This window comes from Hypanus sabinus, chromosome 3 (assembly GCF_030144855.1).
Source record: "Hypanus sabinus isolate sHypSab1 chromosome 3, sHypSab1.hap1, whole genome shotgun sequence".
NCBI classification, from domain to species: domain Eukaryota; kingdom Metazoa; phylum Chordata; class Chondrichthyes; order Myliobatiformes; family Dasyatidae; genus Hypanus; species Hypanus sabinus.
Window position 1 is genome coordinate 35,546,292 of NC_082708.1, and position 18,139 is coordinate 35,564,430.

Below are 18,139 nucleotides of genomic sequence, written 5' to 3' on the forward strand. Positions count from 1 at the left end.
TGGTGTGGCTATAGTTGGAGCCTATGATCTACTTTTCAGTGCCTGTGATCTACATTGTGGGGGTGTGTTTTCAGGCCGATTGAGCGTTCTACCGCTTTGTTGTCTCCAAGGGTGCTCATGAGTCTTCGGGCAAAGCATATGGCCAGGAGGCCAAAAAGCCAGGAGATGGGGTACAAGCCTATGATCAACTCCATTTCTCACTGATTTCACCGTTTAAAGCATTGAGGAAGATTGAAATCATCGAGGAGAGTAAGGGGTGTGAGCAAGTGTTCAGCGCAATCTACTGCCATTCGCTCGCTGCTGTTGGGAGGAAGGTATCTGCATGTGATGGTCTTTCTCTCCCTCTCGCTCACTGCTCCCAAATGAAGGTCCCTGTGTTCAGATGGTTTCTCTCTTTGTTGATGCTGTTAGAAGATGGTGCCAGAGTTCTGGGTCTGCAGTTTGTGGTTTGGATTCAGTTGTTCACATTATGATGAGATTCTGAATTCTGGTCACTCCTCTTTTTGTTGCTACTTTGGGTGATTCTTAATCAGAGTGGCCTGCAGATAATGAACACTGAGCTGAACTAAAATATGCCTGGACTCTTTCAATTTTATATTCTATGTTTTTTGCTCATTTTTAAAATTTGCAGTTTATTTTTTTGTACACAGAGGGAGTGGTTTTATGTTTTTCTTTGCTTCATGGCTGTCTGCGGGGAAGACAAATCTCAGGGTTGCATACTGCGTACATATTTCAATAATAAATGTAGCTTGAATCTTTGAAGTGATCAAGCATTTGGTTCTTTTTAAAAGTTGTTTCACAACAATTTGAAAGGAGTAGTGTGACCCATGCTAATGGAGCTTTAGTCTGAATTCAGCACGTGGATGCAAGTTATTTCCTCTCAGATAATAATGCATTAGTAAGGGTTCCCCTTGGAATACAGATGAGAGAATAAAAAAAAGTAAGGCATGCTGCTAAAGCGAGAGAGTGGATTTCAATTTGATGGTGAACTTTTATATGAAAGTCAAAATAAAAACCGCAGATGCTGCAGATCTAAAAAAGAAAAAAAGTGTTGGAAACACTCAGCATTTAGGTAATATCTGTAAAAACAGAGATGTTTTTATCTTGAAGACCCTCCAACAGAACTGGAAAGGAGACAAAGGAAGCTTTTGGATCATTAGGACTTCTTCAGGGGAAGGTGGGACCTGTACAAGAGAGACGAGTTACACCTCCATTACAAGGGAACCAATATCCTTGCAGGGAGGTTTGCTAGTGCTATTGGGGAGGGTTTAAACTAGATTTGCAGGGGGATGGGAACCAGAATGCCAGAGCAGATAGTGGAGCGGGGGTGAAAATAAATGATGTTAAAAGTTCATGCAAAGTCAGAAATAGAAGGGTTGTGTGTGGTAGTAATAATCTTCTGAGGTGTCTATTTCAATGCAAGGAGTATTGTGGGGATGGCAGACCAGGCCATGGATTGACACATGGAATTATGACATTATAGCCATTAGTGAAACTTGGCTACAGGAGGGGCAGGACTGGCAGCTTAATGTTCCAGCGTTCCGATGTTTCAGATGTGACAGAGGCAGAGGGATGAAGGGTGGGGTGTGGCGTTGCTAGTCAGGGAAAATGTTACAGCAGTGCTCAGGCAGGACTGATTAGAGGGCTTGTCTACTGAGGCCATATGGGTGGAGCTGAGAAACAGGAAAGGTATGACTACATTAATGGGGTTGTATTATTGACCACCCAATAGTCAGTGAGAATTGGAGAAGAAAATCTGCAGAGAGATAGCAGACAACTGCAGGAAACATTAAAGTTGTGATAGTAGGGGATTTTAATTTTCCACATATTGATTGGGACTCCCATATCGTTAAAGGTCTAGAAGGGTTAGAGTTTGTAAAATGTGTTCAGGAAAGTTTTCTAAATCAATATATAGAGGTACCAACTGGAGAGGATGCAATATTAGATCTCCTATTAGGAAACAAGTTAGGAGAAGTGACAGAAGTGTGGGTAGGGGAACACTCTGTGTCTAGTGATCATAATGCCATTAGTTTCAACTTGGTCATGGATAAAGATAGATCCGGTCCTCGGGTTATGGCACTAAACTGGAAAAAGGCCAAATTTGAGGAAATGAGAAAGCATCTAAAAAGCGTGGATTGGGACAGGTTGTTCTCTGGCAAGAATGTGACTGGTAAGTGGGAGTCCTTCAAAGGAGAAATTTTGAGAGTGCAGAGTTTGTATGTTCCTGTCAGGATTAAAGGCAAAGTGAATAAGAATAAGGAACCTTGGTTTTCGAGGGATATTAGAAATCTGATGAAGAAGAAGCGAGAGATGTATGACAGGTAGAGGCAACAAGGAGCAATTAAGGTGCTTGAGGAGTATAAAAAGTGCAAGAAAATACTTAAGGAGGAAATCAGAAGGGCTACAAGAAGACATGGGGTTGCTTTAGCAGTCAAGGTGAAGGATAATCCTAAGAGCTTATACAGGTATATTAAGAGCAAAAGGATAGTAAGGGATAAAATTGGTCTTCTTGAAGATCAAAGTGGTTGGCTATGTATGGAACAAAAAGAAATGGGGAAGATCTCAAATGGGTTTTTTGCACCTATATTTACTAATGAAACTGGCAAGGAGTTTATGGAAGTAAGGCAAACAAATAGTGAGGTCATGGAAACTATACAGATTAGAGAGGAGGAGGTGCTTGCTGTCTTGAGGCAAATCAGAGTAGATAAATCCCTGAAACCTGACAGAGTATTCCCTTGGACCTTCAAGGAGACTAGTGTTGAAATTGCTGGGGCGCTGGCAGCTATATTTAAAACGTTTGTATCCACAGGTGAGGTGCTGTTGTTCCGTTGTTTAAAAAAGGCTCTAAAAGTAATCCGGGAAATTAAAGGCTGTTAAGTTTGATGTCAGTAGTAGGTAAATTATTGGAAGGAGTACCAAGAGAAAGGATCTACAAGTATTTGGACAGACAGGGACTTATTAGGGAGAGTAAGCATAGCATTGTGTGTGGTAGGTCATGTTTAGCCAATCTATTAGAGTTTTTTGAGGAGGTTACCAGGCAAGTGGATGAAGGGAAGGCAGTGGATGTTCTCTTATTGGACTTCAGTAAGCCCTTTGACAAGGTCCCGCATGGGAGGTTATTAGGAAGATTCAGTCGCTAGATATACATGGTGAGGTAGTAAATTGGATTAGACATTGGCTCAATGGGAAAAGCTACAGAGTGGTAGTGGAGGATTGCTTCTCTGAGTGGAGGCCTGTGACTAGTGGTGTGCCACAGGGATCAGTACTGGGTCCATTGTTATTTGTCATCTATACAAATGATCTGGATAATAATGTGGTAAATTGGATCAGCAAATTTGCTGATGATACAAAGATTGGAGGTGTAGTGGACAGTGAGGAAGGTTTTCAGAGCTTGCAGAGGGATCTGGACCAACTGGAAAAATGGGCTGACAAATTTCAGATGGAGTTTAATACAGGCAAGCGTGAGGTATTGCACTTTGGAAGGACAAACCAAGGTAGAACATACAAGGTAAATGGTAGGACACTGAGGAGTGCAGTAGAACAGAGGGATCTGGGAATACAGTTACATAATTCCCTAAAAGTGGCATCACAGGTAGATAGGGTCGTAAAGAGAGCTTTTGACACATTGGCCTATATAAATTAAAGTATTGATTATAAGAGTTGGAATGTTATAGTGAGGTTGTATAAGGCATTAGTGAGGCCTAATTTGGAGTATTATGTGCAGTTTTGGTCACCGAATTACAGGAAGGATATTAATAAGGTTGAAAGAGTGCAGAGCAGGTTTACAAGGATGTTGCCCAGTCTTGAGAAACTGAGCTAAAGTGAAAGGTTGAATAGGTTAGGACATTATTTCCTGGAGTGTAGAGGAATGAGGGGAGATTTGTTAGAGGTATATAAAATTATGATGGTTATAGATAGAGTGAATGCAAGCAAGCTTTTTTCACTGAGACTAGGGAAGAAAAAAACCAGTGGACATGGGTTAAGGATGAAAAGGGAGAAGTTTAAAGGGAACATTAGGGGAGGCTTCTTTACACAGAGTAGTGGGAGTGTGGAATGAGCTGCCAGTTGAAGTGGTGAATGCAGGATCACTTTTAATTCTTAAGAAAAATTTGGACAAGTACGTGGATGAGAGGGGTATGGAGGGATATGGTCTAGGTGCAGGTCAGTGGGACTAAGCAGAAAAATGGTTCGGCACAGCCAAGGTCCAAAAGGCCTGTTTCTATGCTGTAATGTTATATAGTTCTAAGCTTATTAAGCTTCAGAGAGGGTAAGAACCGAGATATCTTTGATAGGTGAAAAATGAGGTGGATCAATGTGATAAATTGTAAACAAGGTTTTCTGGTCAATGTGCAAACAGAATATGAAAATGGAAACAGACACATAATAATGTAAGAATTATAGAAAAAGACAGAGCAAGGAGAAATTCCAAACAAGTTAGGCTGGCTATATCCTCCACTCCTAAAGTAAAAAAGGAAGTAAGGAGGGATGGTGAAACACAAAGAAGTCGAGCCAATATCACAGAAAGGCACTGATACAGACTGAAATGAACTAACCTTACACTGCGGAACTGCACTGTCCTAGGCCTCATTGCAACAGTGCAGAAGGCCATAAGTCCGAGTGAGAAAGGTAAGGAGAATTAAAGTTGCTTTTTGGACTGAGCACAGGTACCCTGCAAAGTTATCCCTAATTTGCAAGTGGAAGGCTTACTGAGCCTGACCTTTGGGCATTTGTTCTTTCTCTGCAGTTCTCAACTTTTACCTTTTTTTGTCCATATTCCTACTCTTCAGTTCTCATTCTGTCATTTACAGTTTAACCCTATGGTGCATGCCACTTTTCCCTTATCAGGGACCTTTCCACCATCTTTCCTGCATTGTAACAACCCTCATCATCTCCTTCCCAGTCCTAATTGAAGGATCTTCAATTTGAAATGTTTACTCTGTTGCTCTTCCCACAAATGTGATCTGATCTCCTGAGTATTTCCAGGATTTTCTATTTTTATTGTTAACTATTATATATCTGACTATTTAAATCATCTCACAGTCCACTGCTGTATAAAGTATATCACTGAGTATCTCTATGTTTCATTTCCTCTTAACAATGACAACTCGACTGAAAGCATGAGGGATATTCTAGAAGCAATCTACAATGTCAACAGCATCGAACAAAACAAAGGTTGACCACGGTGTAATAAGAATCCCGCTGGTGGGGGTGGTGGGGTTGTTGCTTTGCTGCTGCTTGTGTGTGGGAGGGGGAGCTGGGGGCTTAGGGGGTTCAAACGTTTTAACTGTCATTCATTCTCTGGGGCACTCCTGTGTTTTTGTGGATGTCTGCAAAGAAAAAGAATTTCAGGATGTATATTGTATACATTTCTCTAACATTAAATGCACCTATTGAAACTTGCTGATATAACATGGTTGATGATTTAGTTGCACAACCTTCCATACCTACTCAGCATGCACATAAAGTAATGCCACATGAAATATGACAGAACAGACCATTGGCAAGCTGAAAGATCCTTTGCTATCTGAACTGTTCTGCTGAAGCAATTTTCTGCTCAGCTTAGTTCTAAATGATCTATTGTTTACTTTGAGATTGTGATTCCTGGTTCCAGATAGGTCAGCCAGGGAAAACTTCAAATAGGCTTCAGCCATATCAAGCTTCATAGGAATATTGGGTGCTTTTATAAGATCACCTATCATTTTTCTAAATTCTAGAGATTAAATAATTTCCTAATTTTCTGAATTTTAGAGTGTAGATCTGCTTTAATCCCTCCTCACTGGTTAACTCCCTTAGTCCAGGAATCAATTTGGTTAACTTTTGTTGCACTCTAATTTGCAAGCATTTCCTTCATTAGGTACAGAGACCAGAGCTATACACAATATTTCAGATATATAATTGCAGTAAGCTGGCTGTACTCTTGTACAATCTCCTTACAATAAGTGCTTCCTGTACCTGCATGTTAACTTTCACTGATTTGTGTACAAGACAACTTAAGTGACTTTGAACACTGATAGCTTTTAAATTTTAACTATTAAAAAAAAGCTTTACTTTTCATTTCATTCCACTTAAATTTATGTCCTTTGCCATACAACAATATTATCCTCATCCTACTGAAATCAATCTTGAAACTGCTTCAGTATATGTCTCCAATGCATGTGGTCTAATTTTGTTCAATAATGTATAGGATAGCACTGAATGAATGTCTTCAGAAGACACAAAAAGTACCATATCCATTAGTTCACTCTATCTTGCTTGCTATAACCTTAAAAACCATAACAGATTCACCCTTTTCATAAATCCTCACTTCTATATTAAATTATATTATTATTTCCTACAAGCAATGCAACAACTTCTTTATTTAAGATGACAGCACTTTCCTCAGTACTGATGTCAAGCTACAAGTTAGGTTCAAGGTCCTAGGAGTGAATTTCATCAATAGCCTGTCCTCGTCCAACCACACAGAAGCTATGGCCAAAAAGTGTACAAGAGCCTCTACTTCCTAACAAATTTGGCATGACCATTTGATTTTTATCAATTTTTATTGATGCACTATAGAAAATATCGTATCTGGAAGCATCTTGGATTGTTATGGTAAATGCTTTGCCCATGACTGCAAGAAACTTCAGTCAATGGCACGGCTCACCAACTTCTACTCCATGTTAATGCTTCAGTAAAGCAGCCAGCATAACCGAAGACTCCAACTACCCTAAATATACTATCTCTTCCCCCTCCCAATGGGCAGGAGATAAAAAGGTTCGAAAGCATGTACCACCAGACTGTAGAACAGTTTCTATATTGCTCCCTATTACTATTGACGGTGAGGACATGGATGTGGTGAGGACCAACAAGTGCATGGGGGTGTACCTGGATGACAGACTTGAGTGGAGCACCAACACAGAGGCTTTATACAAGAAGGGCCAGAGTCACCTCTACTTCCTGAGCAGACTGAAATCCTTTGGAGCATGCAGGCCTCTCCTTCACATGTTCTACCAGTTTGTTGTTGCCTGTACAATATTCTATGTGGTGGTAGTTTGGAACAATGGCATCAATATGGGTGATGACAACAGGCTCAATAAACTGAGTAGAAGGGCTGATTCTGTCATGGGAATCAAACTGGACCCATTAGAGGCTGTAGTAGAACAAAGGACCCTATAGAAAACCCTGGCAATTCTGGACAATATTTCCCTCCCTCCGCATCCCACCTCGGCTAAACAAGGAGGCACTTTTATCAATAGACCAAGACAATTGTGCAGCTCCAAAGAGTGCATATGAGGTCATTCTTACCCTTGGCCATTAGGCTCTATAATGAATCAACCTACAGCTGGGGAAATAAGAACCCCACAAACACGAGGAAATCTGCAGATGCTGGAAATTCAAGCAACACACACAAAATGCTGGTGGAACACAGCAGGCTAGGCAGCATCTATTGGAAGAAGTACAGTTGACGTTTCAGGCCTAGACCCTTCATCATAAACCCCTCTTGTTAGCCTGTTTGTGGTGACTTTTTTTATTCTTTCTACTTTTCTTCTAATATTTATATCTGTGCATTTGTAATGCTACTGTGACACTAAAATTTCCATTGGGATCAATAAAGTATCTATCTATCTGTCCATCCCATAGTAATAAAGTACTGAATGGTCCCCTTGTACAATAAAATGGACTTCTGACTCAGAATCAAACTCATTATTGCCTTATCATATATTGTCTTCTGCAGTATGTTTTTCTGTAACACTTAATTCTGCATATATTATTGCTTTTCACTTGTACTATCTCAAGGTACTGATATGATGAAATGAACTGTATGGATGGCATGCAAAACAAAGCCTTTCACTGTACATCAATGCATGTGGTAACAACAAACAAATTTACAAACTTAAAGTACACAAAACACTGGAGGAACTCAGTAGGTCAGGCAGTATCTATGGAAGGAGTAAACAGTCAATATTTTGAGCTGAGACCTTTCTTCAAGGCTGAGAAGGAAGGGAGAAGATGCCTGAAGAAAAAGCTGGGGTGGAGGGAAAGAGGCTAACTGGAAAGTGATAGGTGAAGCCAGACGGGAAAAATCAAGACCTTGAGAAGAATCTGATAAGAGAGGAGAGTACACAATAGGAGTAAAGGAAGGAGAAGGGAACCCGGGGTAAGTAGTAGGCAGGTGAGAAGAAGTGAAAGGTCAGAATGAACCATACAGCAAAGGGGGAGGGGAGTGAAATTTCTTCATCAGAGGGAGAAATTAATATTCATGACATCAGGTTGGAGAATATCCAGACAGAATATAATGTGTTCTTCCTCCACCCTGAGGGTGGCCTTATCTTGGCACAAGGTGCAAAGGTATTCAAAGATGCAGTCCCCCAATTTACTCACCAATGTAAATCTAAAAAAAATGGCTGGCATTGGAGAGGGTTCAGAAGAGGTGCATAAGGCTGATTCTGGGAATGAAAGGGTTATCATACAAGGAACATTTGATTGCTCAGAGTCTGTTCTCGCTGGAATTTAGAAGCATGATGGGGGATCTCATTGAAACCTTTCGAATGTTGAAAGGCCTAGACAGAGTAGATGTGGAAAGATGTTTCCCATGGTGGGGGAGTCTACGGTAAGAGGGCACAGCCTCAGGATAGAGGGGAGAAATTTGTTTAGCTGGAAGTTGGTGAATTTGTGGATTTATTATCACAGGTAACTGTGGAGGCCAGGTCGATGGTCTGTTCTTGACTGGACGTGGCATCAAAGGTTATATAGAGATGGCTGCTGGAGAGTGGGGCTGAGGAGGGGAAAAAAGGATCAGTCATGACTCGATGGGCCAAATAGCTTAATTCTGGTCCTAAGTCTTATGTCTTATGGGACTGGTGTGGAGAGAATGGACAGCAGTGCATTTCTAAGGGGTCAGGTTGGAGGTGAAAGAAGTGTTGAAATTGAAACAATTGATGTCTTGTCGGCAGATAGAGATGAAAAATTCCAGACAGAGAACCAGAGTGGGGAATCCAAGAAGAGGAGGAAGGCTGGAGATAGGAGAAGGGGTCATCAATGCAGAGTATGTTATTCTTGTCACAGATATGGGCTTGGAGGTGGAGGCAACAGAAGAAGAGCTCAACATCATGGTTTGTGTGGAACTCCCTTAGGTGCGAACAAATAGGGACAAAGATGAGGCCCCTACTGAGGTTGGCTCAGAGAGGGGAAGGTCAGAGGGAATAGTGAAGGCCCAGAATGGATGAGAGCTGGAATCAAAGGGGGAAAGGAAGCTGGTGTGTCAGAGAAGACAGGAGTGTTATGTTGTTCAGGGAAGGTATAATGGGAGGGAGATGGAGGCTCTGAGGAACGAAGAGCTGACAGTGGGGACTGAGAGACATGGGATTTCAGATTGGTGCTCAGGGAAAGGGGAGACTGGGGATCCAGCGGCAGAGTGTAATGTCTCAGTCTGGAGGTGCGTGTGGTCAAGTTTAATTTACCCAAGTGAGAATGTCTTTTCTCTCAAAGGCATGTTTCTGTGGATACTGTCGAAGATCGATAACATTTTGTAAGATGACCACCAGTGGCCAAGTATCTATCTGCATAGTTTTTGAAAGTAGTAACCATGGAATGAACATCACTAGGACTGATAGATTTATTGGTTTTCTTGCCCATTAATTTCTCTATATTGATTTTCATTAATTAAGTTCCTTGTTATATACCAATGGAAATCTTACTTAGATACTTGATTTCTCCTTCCACTTTCCTTAACAATTTCTAGGTCCTCATTTGGAGAATTCTGAAAACTCCCCAATTTAAAGACTTCTTAGCAATTTTATCAGTTTAGTGCCCATTTACTGGTACTATCCTCAATAGCTTTATCTCCAGACTGCCTCCGAAATGTGATTTATTTCTACAGGGAGTTGGGAAATCCTTCAAGCTTTTTTCCAACTTTATTCACCCAAGGCAACACTGGAGAAACTCAGCAGGACAGGCAACATCTGTGGAAAAGAGTTAACAGTTGATATTTTGAGCCAAGACCTTCATCAGGACTCAAGGACTTATCTAACCGTCTTCAAGGATGTACTCTTCCATGCTGTCCCATACCTTCAGATCAGATTTACTTCCTGCTTAACTACCAGCATTTATTTCAGCTACAATGTGCTACCCCATTTTTTTATTAATGAGTCGGAATCTAAGAGGGGCAGATTGGTTTAAACTGCTGATGCATTCAGCCTCTCAACAATGCTGGTTGGATATTAATTTTGGAAACAACAGTATGGAATCAGGATGAATTTATCATGTCGCCTACAACACAATCATACAAGTATATCACACATAACACAAATCTCTAATTATTTTGGGGCCTATCAATCTAGTATTGCACAAATCACATCTACCCAACTACTTTGACATTGTGAAGGATCAAAACATTGATTTCCTAGTTTTCTTTTCAAATCCTATTGAGATATTGGGACAAATTTTAGTTTATTGAGCTGTAGCTATAAAATGACTCCAAAAATATGGAAAATAACTTTGTGATATGCTACATAAAAATACATCCCCAATGATTGAGAAGGTAAAGGACCAGTCTTGTGCAGAACTCAACTAAAGAATGAAAGATCCTAAATTCAAATGCTAACGATGTTTGCTGATATTAGCAGAATAAATGAAATTGTTCTGTACCCTGGATTTCATGCAAACAAATGTTAGTCATATATGACTCTTAGCTTTGACTGTTGACCACAGACTTCTCTTGTTACTCGACAAACTTATGTTTCAATAGGTACATTGAATATATACAATATACATCCTGAAATCCCTTTTCTTTGCAAACATCTCTGTATTAGCTGTGGCTCAACATCTAACACTGGTACAAGACTCAAGTCATAGAACTAAGCACTGTAATCTTGATGATCTTGCCTTTTAGATAAGATATCAGGTTAGGATCATGCTGTTCTCTGAGGTGGATATAGAAGATTCCATGAAGAATATCAAGGAATTATTATCAGAGCATGGACCTATATTTATCCCTCTTTTAACACTGGAATGGCTGTTTTTGAAAGCTTGCTGTGTGCAAAAACGATGTCATGTTGCTATATATTGTTTATAATATACTGAAAGCCATGTAAAAAGATACCTTATAAATGTACTGCATTTGTTTTGCTTGTTTCCATTTTAGCAAGTGACAAGTTTATACAGTCCAAATTTACAAAACAAAGTTTTCATATAAATTACATACTTCACTTTCCTTTCAAGTTTGTAAGGACAAATAATCCATAATTTAATATTTTCAATTACTTATCTAAAATGTTTTAAGTGATTTTTTTAAGCAATTTATTTAGATACGGGTTCTTTGTATAGGTTAAATAAATTTGAGTCTTTAAAAGTGATCTGAACACAAGTGGATTAATGGGAAAAGAATATTTGTTTTATTCTGTATCAAGTAGGTTGTAAAAAAGAAATATACTTTGCACTAAAGAATGTGAAGTCCCTTGGTCAGGAAACTTGATTGCAATTCCTCAGAGTCTGAAAGCTTGCCCATCTGAATTGAATTAGGCATGTTATGTACTTTCAGACATTTGCAATCTGAAACCTCATGTAAATTTAGAACATACCTTAGACTTGAGCCTCTGGCAACCAATGCTTTATACAGCAGCATATATTATAATAAAACTGACAATCTAAAGCTGTTAACATGTGATTTCTTGATGATTAAAAATGGCAAATTAACAAAACATGTAATATTTGGTTTCTGTAACAGAATTAACTTGTTTGAGCAACTGCATATTTCAATTAAACAAGTAAACTTCGTTGGTATGATAGTTATTTTTTTAAAATTAAACTGAGAAAAGACCACAAACCTAACACATGTTCCAAACAAAGCCAAAATGAATAAATGAAAATGGTTTCTTACGTGACATAGCTTAATATTTATTTAACTTGCATTAATGCATTTGTAATTTTAGACTGCATACTCATCAGCAGATTTGTACCAAAAGGCCTTGTGAAGGACACAGGAAAAGAGCTCAAATTTCAAACTATTAGTCCTAATCAATATTTGAGGCAAAGTTTCATCTCTTGGGTCCTTAATGGTAGGAATTCCTGGAGCCAAGAAATGAATAAAGCTAGTCTCATGATTAGATGATGGAATCATTAGGATACACTATCCAGATGTTATGTTGCTTTCCGGTACAATGCAGTCAAATGCAATAGCTGCAGATGGAAGCTTATCCAACACCAACTTGTTCCTAAAGTCTCACTTTAAAAACTGTACAGGTCTGAATTTCTGCCATGTTGTGCTGCCAGACTGAAGCACAAAGAGTTTGTCTGTAAAATTTGGACAAGACTTTGGGATCTCAAACTCCAAGAGCCCTGCAGTATTTTTTGTTGCCTTAATTCCACAGAGATTCATGCCAACAATTCTTCTCTCTGCTCAGCAATCACTCATACCATGGGAAAAGATTTAGAAAAAAGTTGACTTGCATCTAATGGCTTCCTTACGTGAATTAAGCTGATGAATACTGAAATGTATATTCAAGACCCGTATAACAACAGGTATGTGAAAGCATCTGGTACATTTATTCAATTTTGTAGAATAAGTTTGATCTTTTAACATCTTGTGAAGTGAAAACTGATATTTGAAACATTTGTTAAAGAATCAATTTGATAATTTATAGAAAAGTGACATCTACTTTTAACATTAAACAGAAAGTTATGAGAAATCTGAAATGTGGATCTATGCAGTTAATATTTACTATTTTGTTCATTTATCAAAACTTATTCATGCAGACTCAACTTGTATGTGTGCAGTTTTGATATTATGTGTAAGTATGTTTAGTACCAGGATATTGGGTGCATTTAAGTAGATATTACAAATTATTTCAAGTTATACTGAAAAGCAAAAAGAAATTCACAAGGGCATAATATTTAATGCTAGGTTTTACAATAATAGTTGCACTCTGCTTCAATAATGCAGCTTCTCTGTTTTAAAAAGAAATTGTTTTCACTACTGTAAGAAAATCAACAAGAGTACAGACATAATAATGTTACAGAAGGATTCTTAGAGACGCTAATCACCTTTGAGATTTGGACTTCTTGTTGTTTTGTAATTGTTCTCTCTTGGAATTTTTTTTTTATATATGACCTATGAATCCAATTGCTTTTTGCACTGTTTCAAAGGAAATCCATTATCTTGACAAACATATTGATACAGATTTTAAAAATTAGATGTGAATGATATCAAAATAATCAAAACAATTAATTTCTGCATATATTCGGCAAAACTTATTAGAAGGTAAAATTAATTTGTTTATACAAGGGCTGTATTTGTATTTATTCACGATAGTCAATCTAATGTACACTTGATAAGATTAAATGCTCATATAGTCAACATACTGAAATTTATATATCAGCCTTTCAATTCAAGAATCTTATCAAAATATTACCAGATTTTAAGTGCCCTATAATTGTTTTTGAATAATATTTCCTTACATTGTATTAGATAAACTGCAATCAGAAAATGTGTGAAGAATAACAATAACCTCATTACAGAAAGTTACATGTGATCATCCCTGTAGCACTATTAACAAAGCGAGTATTCTAGGGTAAGTTCCAGTGAAGATCAAATAAAAACCAAATTACTGAGATCTGCATAGCTCAGTGAAGAATTAAGTGTGTGATAGACCTTCTTGACTTCCAAAGCAAAAGACATTTTTTTATAGTCTAAATCTCAATTGGTTGTAAAGGGCCTCCCAGAGACTTCATTAATCATCATGATCCAACATACAAGAGTGAGATTCAGATATTTACTCATGATCTAAAGCAGCAAAGAGGAACCTGAAAGAATAGTACATCCAGGAATAATTTAATAAATATTCATATCACAGGAGAGGAAATAAACAAAACCAAGAAAATTCAAAATTCAATTCTGCAATTAGCCAATACTATAGAGTTTATCGAAGAAGTTACCAGAAAGGTTAATGAAGGCAAGGCAGTGAATGTTTTCTACATGGACTTTAGAAAGGCATTTGACAATGTCCCGCCATGGGAGGTTGACCAGGAAGGTTTGAGTTTCAAGATGACGTAGTAAGTTGAGTTAGGCATTGCTTTTGTGGAACAAGCCAGAGAGTGGTAGTAGAATATTGTCTGATTGGAGGACTGGGTATAGTGGAGTGCCGCAGGAATTGGCGCAGGGTCTTTTATTGCTTGTCATCTATATCAACCATTTAGATGATAGTGTGGTTAAATTGATCAGCCAATTTGGGGAAGACACCAAAATTGGGGGGTGGGTGTAGTGAATAGTGAGGAAAACTATCAGAGCTTGCAGCAGGACCTGAACCAACTAGAAAAATTAGCTGAAAAATGGCATATGGGATTTAATGCCGACAAAGGTGGGGTGTCACACTTCAGTCAGTTCAAACAGGTCTTACACAGTGAATTGTAGAGCACTGAGGACTGCAGTAGAACTAATGGATCTGGGAATACAGGTCCAGAATTCATTGAAAGTTGTTAGGGTCATAAAGAAAGCTTTTGGCACATTGGCCTTCATAAATCAAAGTACTGAGTAAAGGAGATGGGATGTTATGTTAAAGATGCTGATGGGGCCTAATTTGGAATATTGTGTGCAGTTTTGGCCACCTTCTTATAAGAAAAATCTAAATAAGGTTGGAAGAGTACAGAGAAAATTTACAACATATGCCGGGATTAGAGGGGAGATTTGATAGAGATATACAAAATTATGAGGGGTATAGATAAGGTAAATGCAAGCAGGCTTTTTCCACTGTGAGACTACAACTAAAGGTCATTAGTTAAGGGTGAAAGGTGAAATGTTTAATGGAAACATGAGGAGAAACATCTTCACTCAGAGGGTCGTATGAGTGTTGAACGAGCTGCCAGTACAAACGGTGCGTGTGAGCCCAATTTGAATGTTTGAGAAATTTCAATAGGAACATGGATGGGAGGTGTATGGTCTGTGTGCAAGTCGATGAGACTAGGTAGTTTAAATGGTTTGGCATGGACTACATGGGCTGAAGGGCCTGTTTAGGGGCTGTACTTTTCTATGACTCTGTGACTCCATCCATTTTCTTTTAATTGGTCATCAATTACATAAATTACAATTCTTCAAATACCTGATCTAATTATTATCTCCATTTATATATTGGCAATTGCTCGAAGGGCTTATTCCATGCTGTATCTCAAACAAAAAATAAGTATTTCCATGTGATTTTTTTCATGTCTTAATGCAAATTAAAATGCAAAATTTTGGAAGCATTACATCAAAATATCTTACCTGTGAACATAGTAACATAACCAGTTCTACAACAGAGGTACTAGACTTCATACACACCAGGCCTGCAAAAGATTACAAATACATTTATTTTGAGAATTATATAATAATTTGAAACAGCATTACTAGTGCCATATCTTGAAATATTATAGAGAATTACAATAGTCGCTAAATACAAAACTTTGGTTTATTATTTAATTGCTAAATATTGTCTTTAGTTTAGGTGGTCATGTTACCCACATTTTTCTAGAAGCTAAATAGCATTTAGATTATACCATGATCTATTCCATTTTTTAAAAAATTGCAAGATAAAGTGAAGAACTGTAAATCTAATGGAATGCATTATGTAATACAGTAAATATCTTTCTTTTCAGACATCTTGTCTTTTTATTGCTGTGCATAAAAATGACTGCATTGGTTCAAATTTACCAGTAAACTATATTCACAATGCATCTTGAACCATAAGGACAAAAACTACTACTGTTTGTAATGATAAGTGTTATTCTGTTTCTGGAGTTTTCAGTGCAGAATAATGAAATACTACATCCATTGTTATTATCAATCTATTATCAAGTTGTACAAGATGTGGTGAGGCCTAATTTGGAGAATTGCGGTGTGGTTTTGGTCACCTACCAACAGGAAAGATGTAAATAAGGTTGAAAGAGTGCAGAGAAAATTTACAAGGATGTTTTCTTGTCTGGAGGACATGAGTTATAAGTTAAGATTGAATAGATGAAAACTTTATTCCTTAGAACATTGGAGATTGTGGAGATTTGATGGAGGCATATAAAATTATGAACAGTTTAGACAGGGTAAATGCAAGCAGGCTTTCTCCACTGTGGTTGGGTGGGTCTACAACTAGAGGTCATGGGTTAAGGAAGTAAATTTTTAACCCAAGTTTGGATAGATACACGGATTCTTGGGTATGAAGGGCTATGGTCCTGGTGAAGGTCATTGGGAGTAGGCAGTTTAGATGGTTTTGGCAAGGACTAGATGGGCTGTAAGACCTGTTTCCATGCTACACTTTTCTATGACCACATATGGTATATTAAATTATCATGCAAACAGAATTTATCAGGCTAGCTTATGCCTGGAATCCTAGAAGCTAAGAGAGAAGACTATTCAAGTACTAAAGCTAGATCTTTGAAATTGTTTGCTGTTAATCTCCTTCACTCTGCTCTTAAAGTAAATCTTTTTAAAATATTTAAAGGCTCATTAAATAAATTATTTATCTATGAATCTAAATCACTTCCCGGTATAAAAATTCAGCTCGGAAACCTCATCTCAGTAATAACGCTACTGTAATGGAATAACCTGGAATATGGATTGGATCTTGCAGACATGGCTGAAACAGCACTGTATATTGCTTACTCTGAAGCATGAGACTCACAGTGATACCGCAATTCCAAATTGTAATCAGGCTGAATTTGGTTAAATGACCTTTGTCATCCAGCTCTGGTGATTAAATCAAAATGTTAGCATCTAATTACAATCATGGTCTGAATTTTCACTAACAAAATTCAAGGAAATATACTGCAACATATTAACTAAATTTTTTGAACTATTCACAGAAACTAAAAACATAGGAACATATAAAATTAATAAAAAGATTATTTCAAATATTAATATTTTAAAAAATATCTAAGATAATTACAATCCAAAAATCTTTTATTCCACAAGGTTAGTCTTGAGAACAAGGTCATATAGTTGGGATGATTTTCTAGAGTAATTAATGTTGAATTGAATTGAAATGAATTGACTTTATTTCTTACATCTCTCACAAATGTAAGAAGTAAAAATGTTTACGTTATGTCTCTATCTGAATATACAATCTGCAATTTATAGTAATTTGTAATAAATAGTATGTACAACATAACAGTTGAAGGATTAAACATCCAATAGGCTATTTTGGATCTAGTACTGTGTAATACGCAAGATTATTTAACCATTTCATAGTCAAGCATCATAGCACAGAAAATTTTCCAATTTGGCTCTGGGGTATCGTTTTTGGGTTTGAAACTAATGTGGATGCATTGTATGTAATCTACAAAAAATTCCCTGGATTCCAGAGAGGTCCAGGGCTGAGAAAACTGCTGATGTGGACAACTGTTGAAGAAAGAAGGGAGATAGTCAACAGGAAACTGGTGCTAACAAGACTAACACCAGAGAACATTAAAGAAAATCTACAAATTCTGGAAAACTAAACACAAAATGCTGATATCTGAAGAAAGAGAAATGGAATTAACATTCCACACCTGTAAAAGGGTTCTTCTCTTTTCGTGACTGCAATCAAAGCTGCTAAGTGCATCCAGCACTTTTTGTAACCAGAAGATTCAATACATTTTGATTTCCAGAGAGTATTTAATAAAGTGTCACATAAAACATGATGTATAAGAGTTGCCAAGATTGGGGCTAATTTACTGTCAGGGATAGAGGCATGGCTAATTCCAGCAAACAGAGTAAAACTGATCATTTTTGAATTGGCATTCAGTAACCATTGGGGTGCCACAACTGTTAATAATTTATAATAATGACTTGGATATAGTGACTGAGTATACTACAAACAAATTTGCTGACAATACAAAATAGGCTGATTAGCAATTAAGAGAAGGACATACAAAATCTCTAACGATGAACACCGAAAGATGCCAGATGCTGGAGTCTAAAATTAAGAGGATATTTCTGGTAAAACTTGTGGGGCAAGCAGCAACTGTGGAGGCCCTGCATCAAGATTGAGAAGAAAGAGGAGAGAATGAAACTATTTTGCCATGACAGAGCAGTAGAAGTATAATATGTACTACCAATACTTCCTCTTCTATTTCAATCTTGACATAGGATTCCAAACTAATTATGTTTATTTGCACTTTTTGCCTCCACAAAGTTGATTGATCCACTTCCATATTCCAGCTT

The 18,139-nt window shown here is 37.7% G+C and overlaps 1 protein-coding gene across 4 annotated transcripts in view; it reads right to left on the bottom strand.

Moving 5' to 3' along the window:
- nbeaa (neurobeachin a) overlaps nucleotides 1-18,139 on the bottom strand; it is a 790,167-nt gene that overhangs the window by 377,251 nt on the left and 394,777 nt on the right. For all 4 annotated transcript variants that reach the window (XM_059964072.1, XM_059964073.1, XM_059964071.1 and 1 more), the window contains one exon: nucleotides 15,233-15,294. In XM_059964072.1, the coding sequence (XP_059820055.1) occupies nucleotides 15,233-15,294 (62 nt within the window). The remainder of the gene's footprint in view (nucleotides 1-15,232; nucleotides 15,295-18,139) is intronic.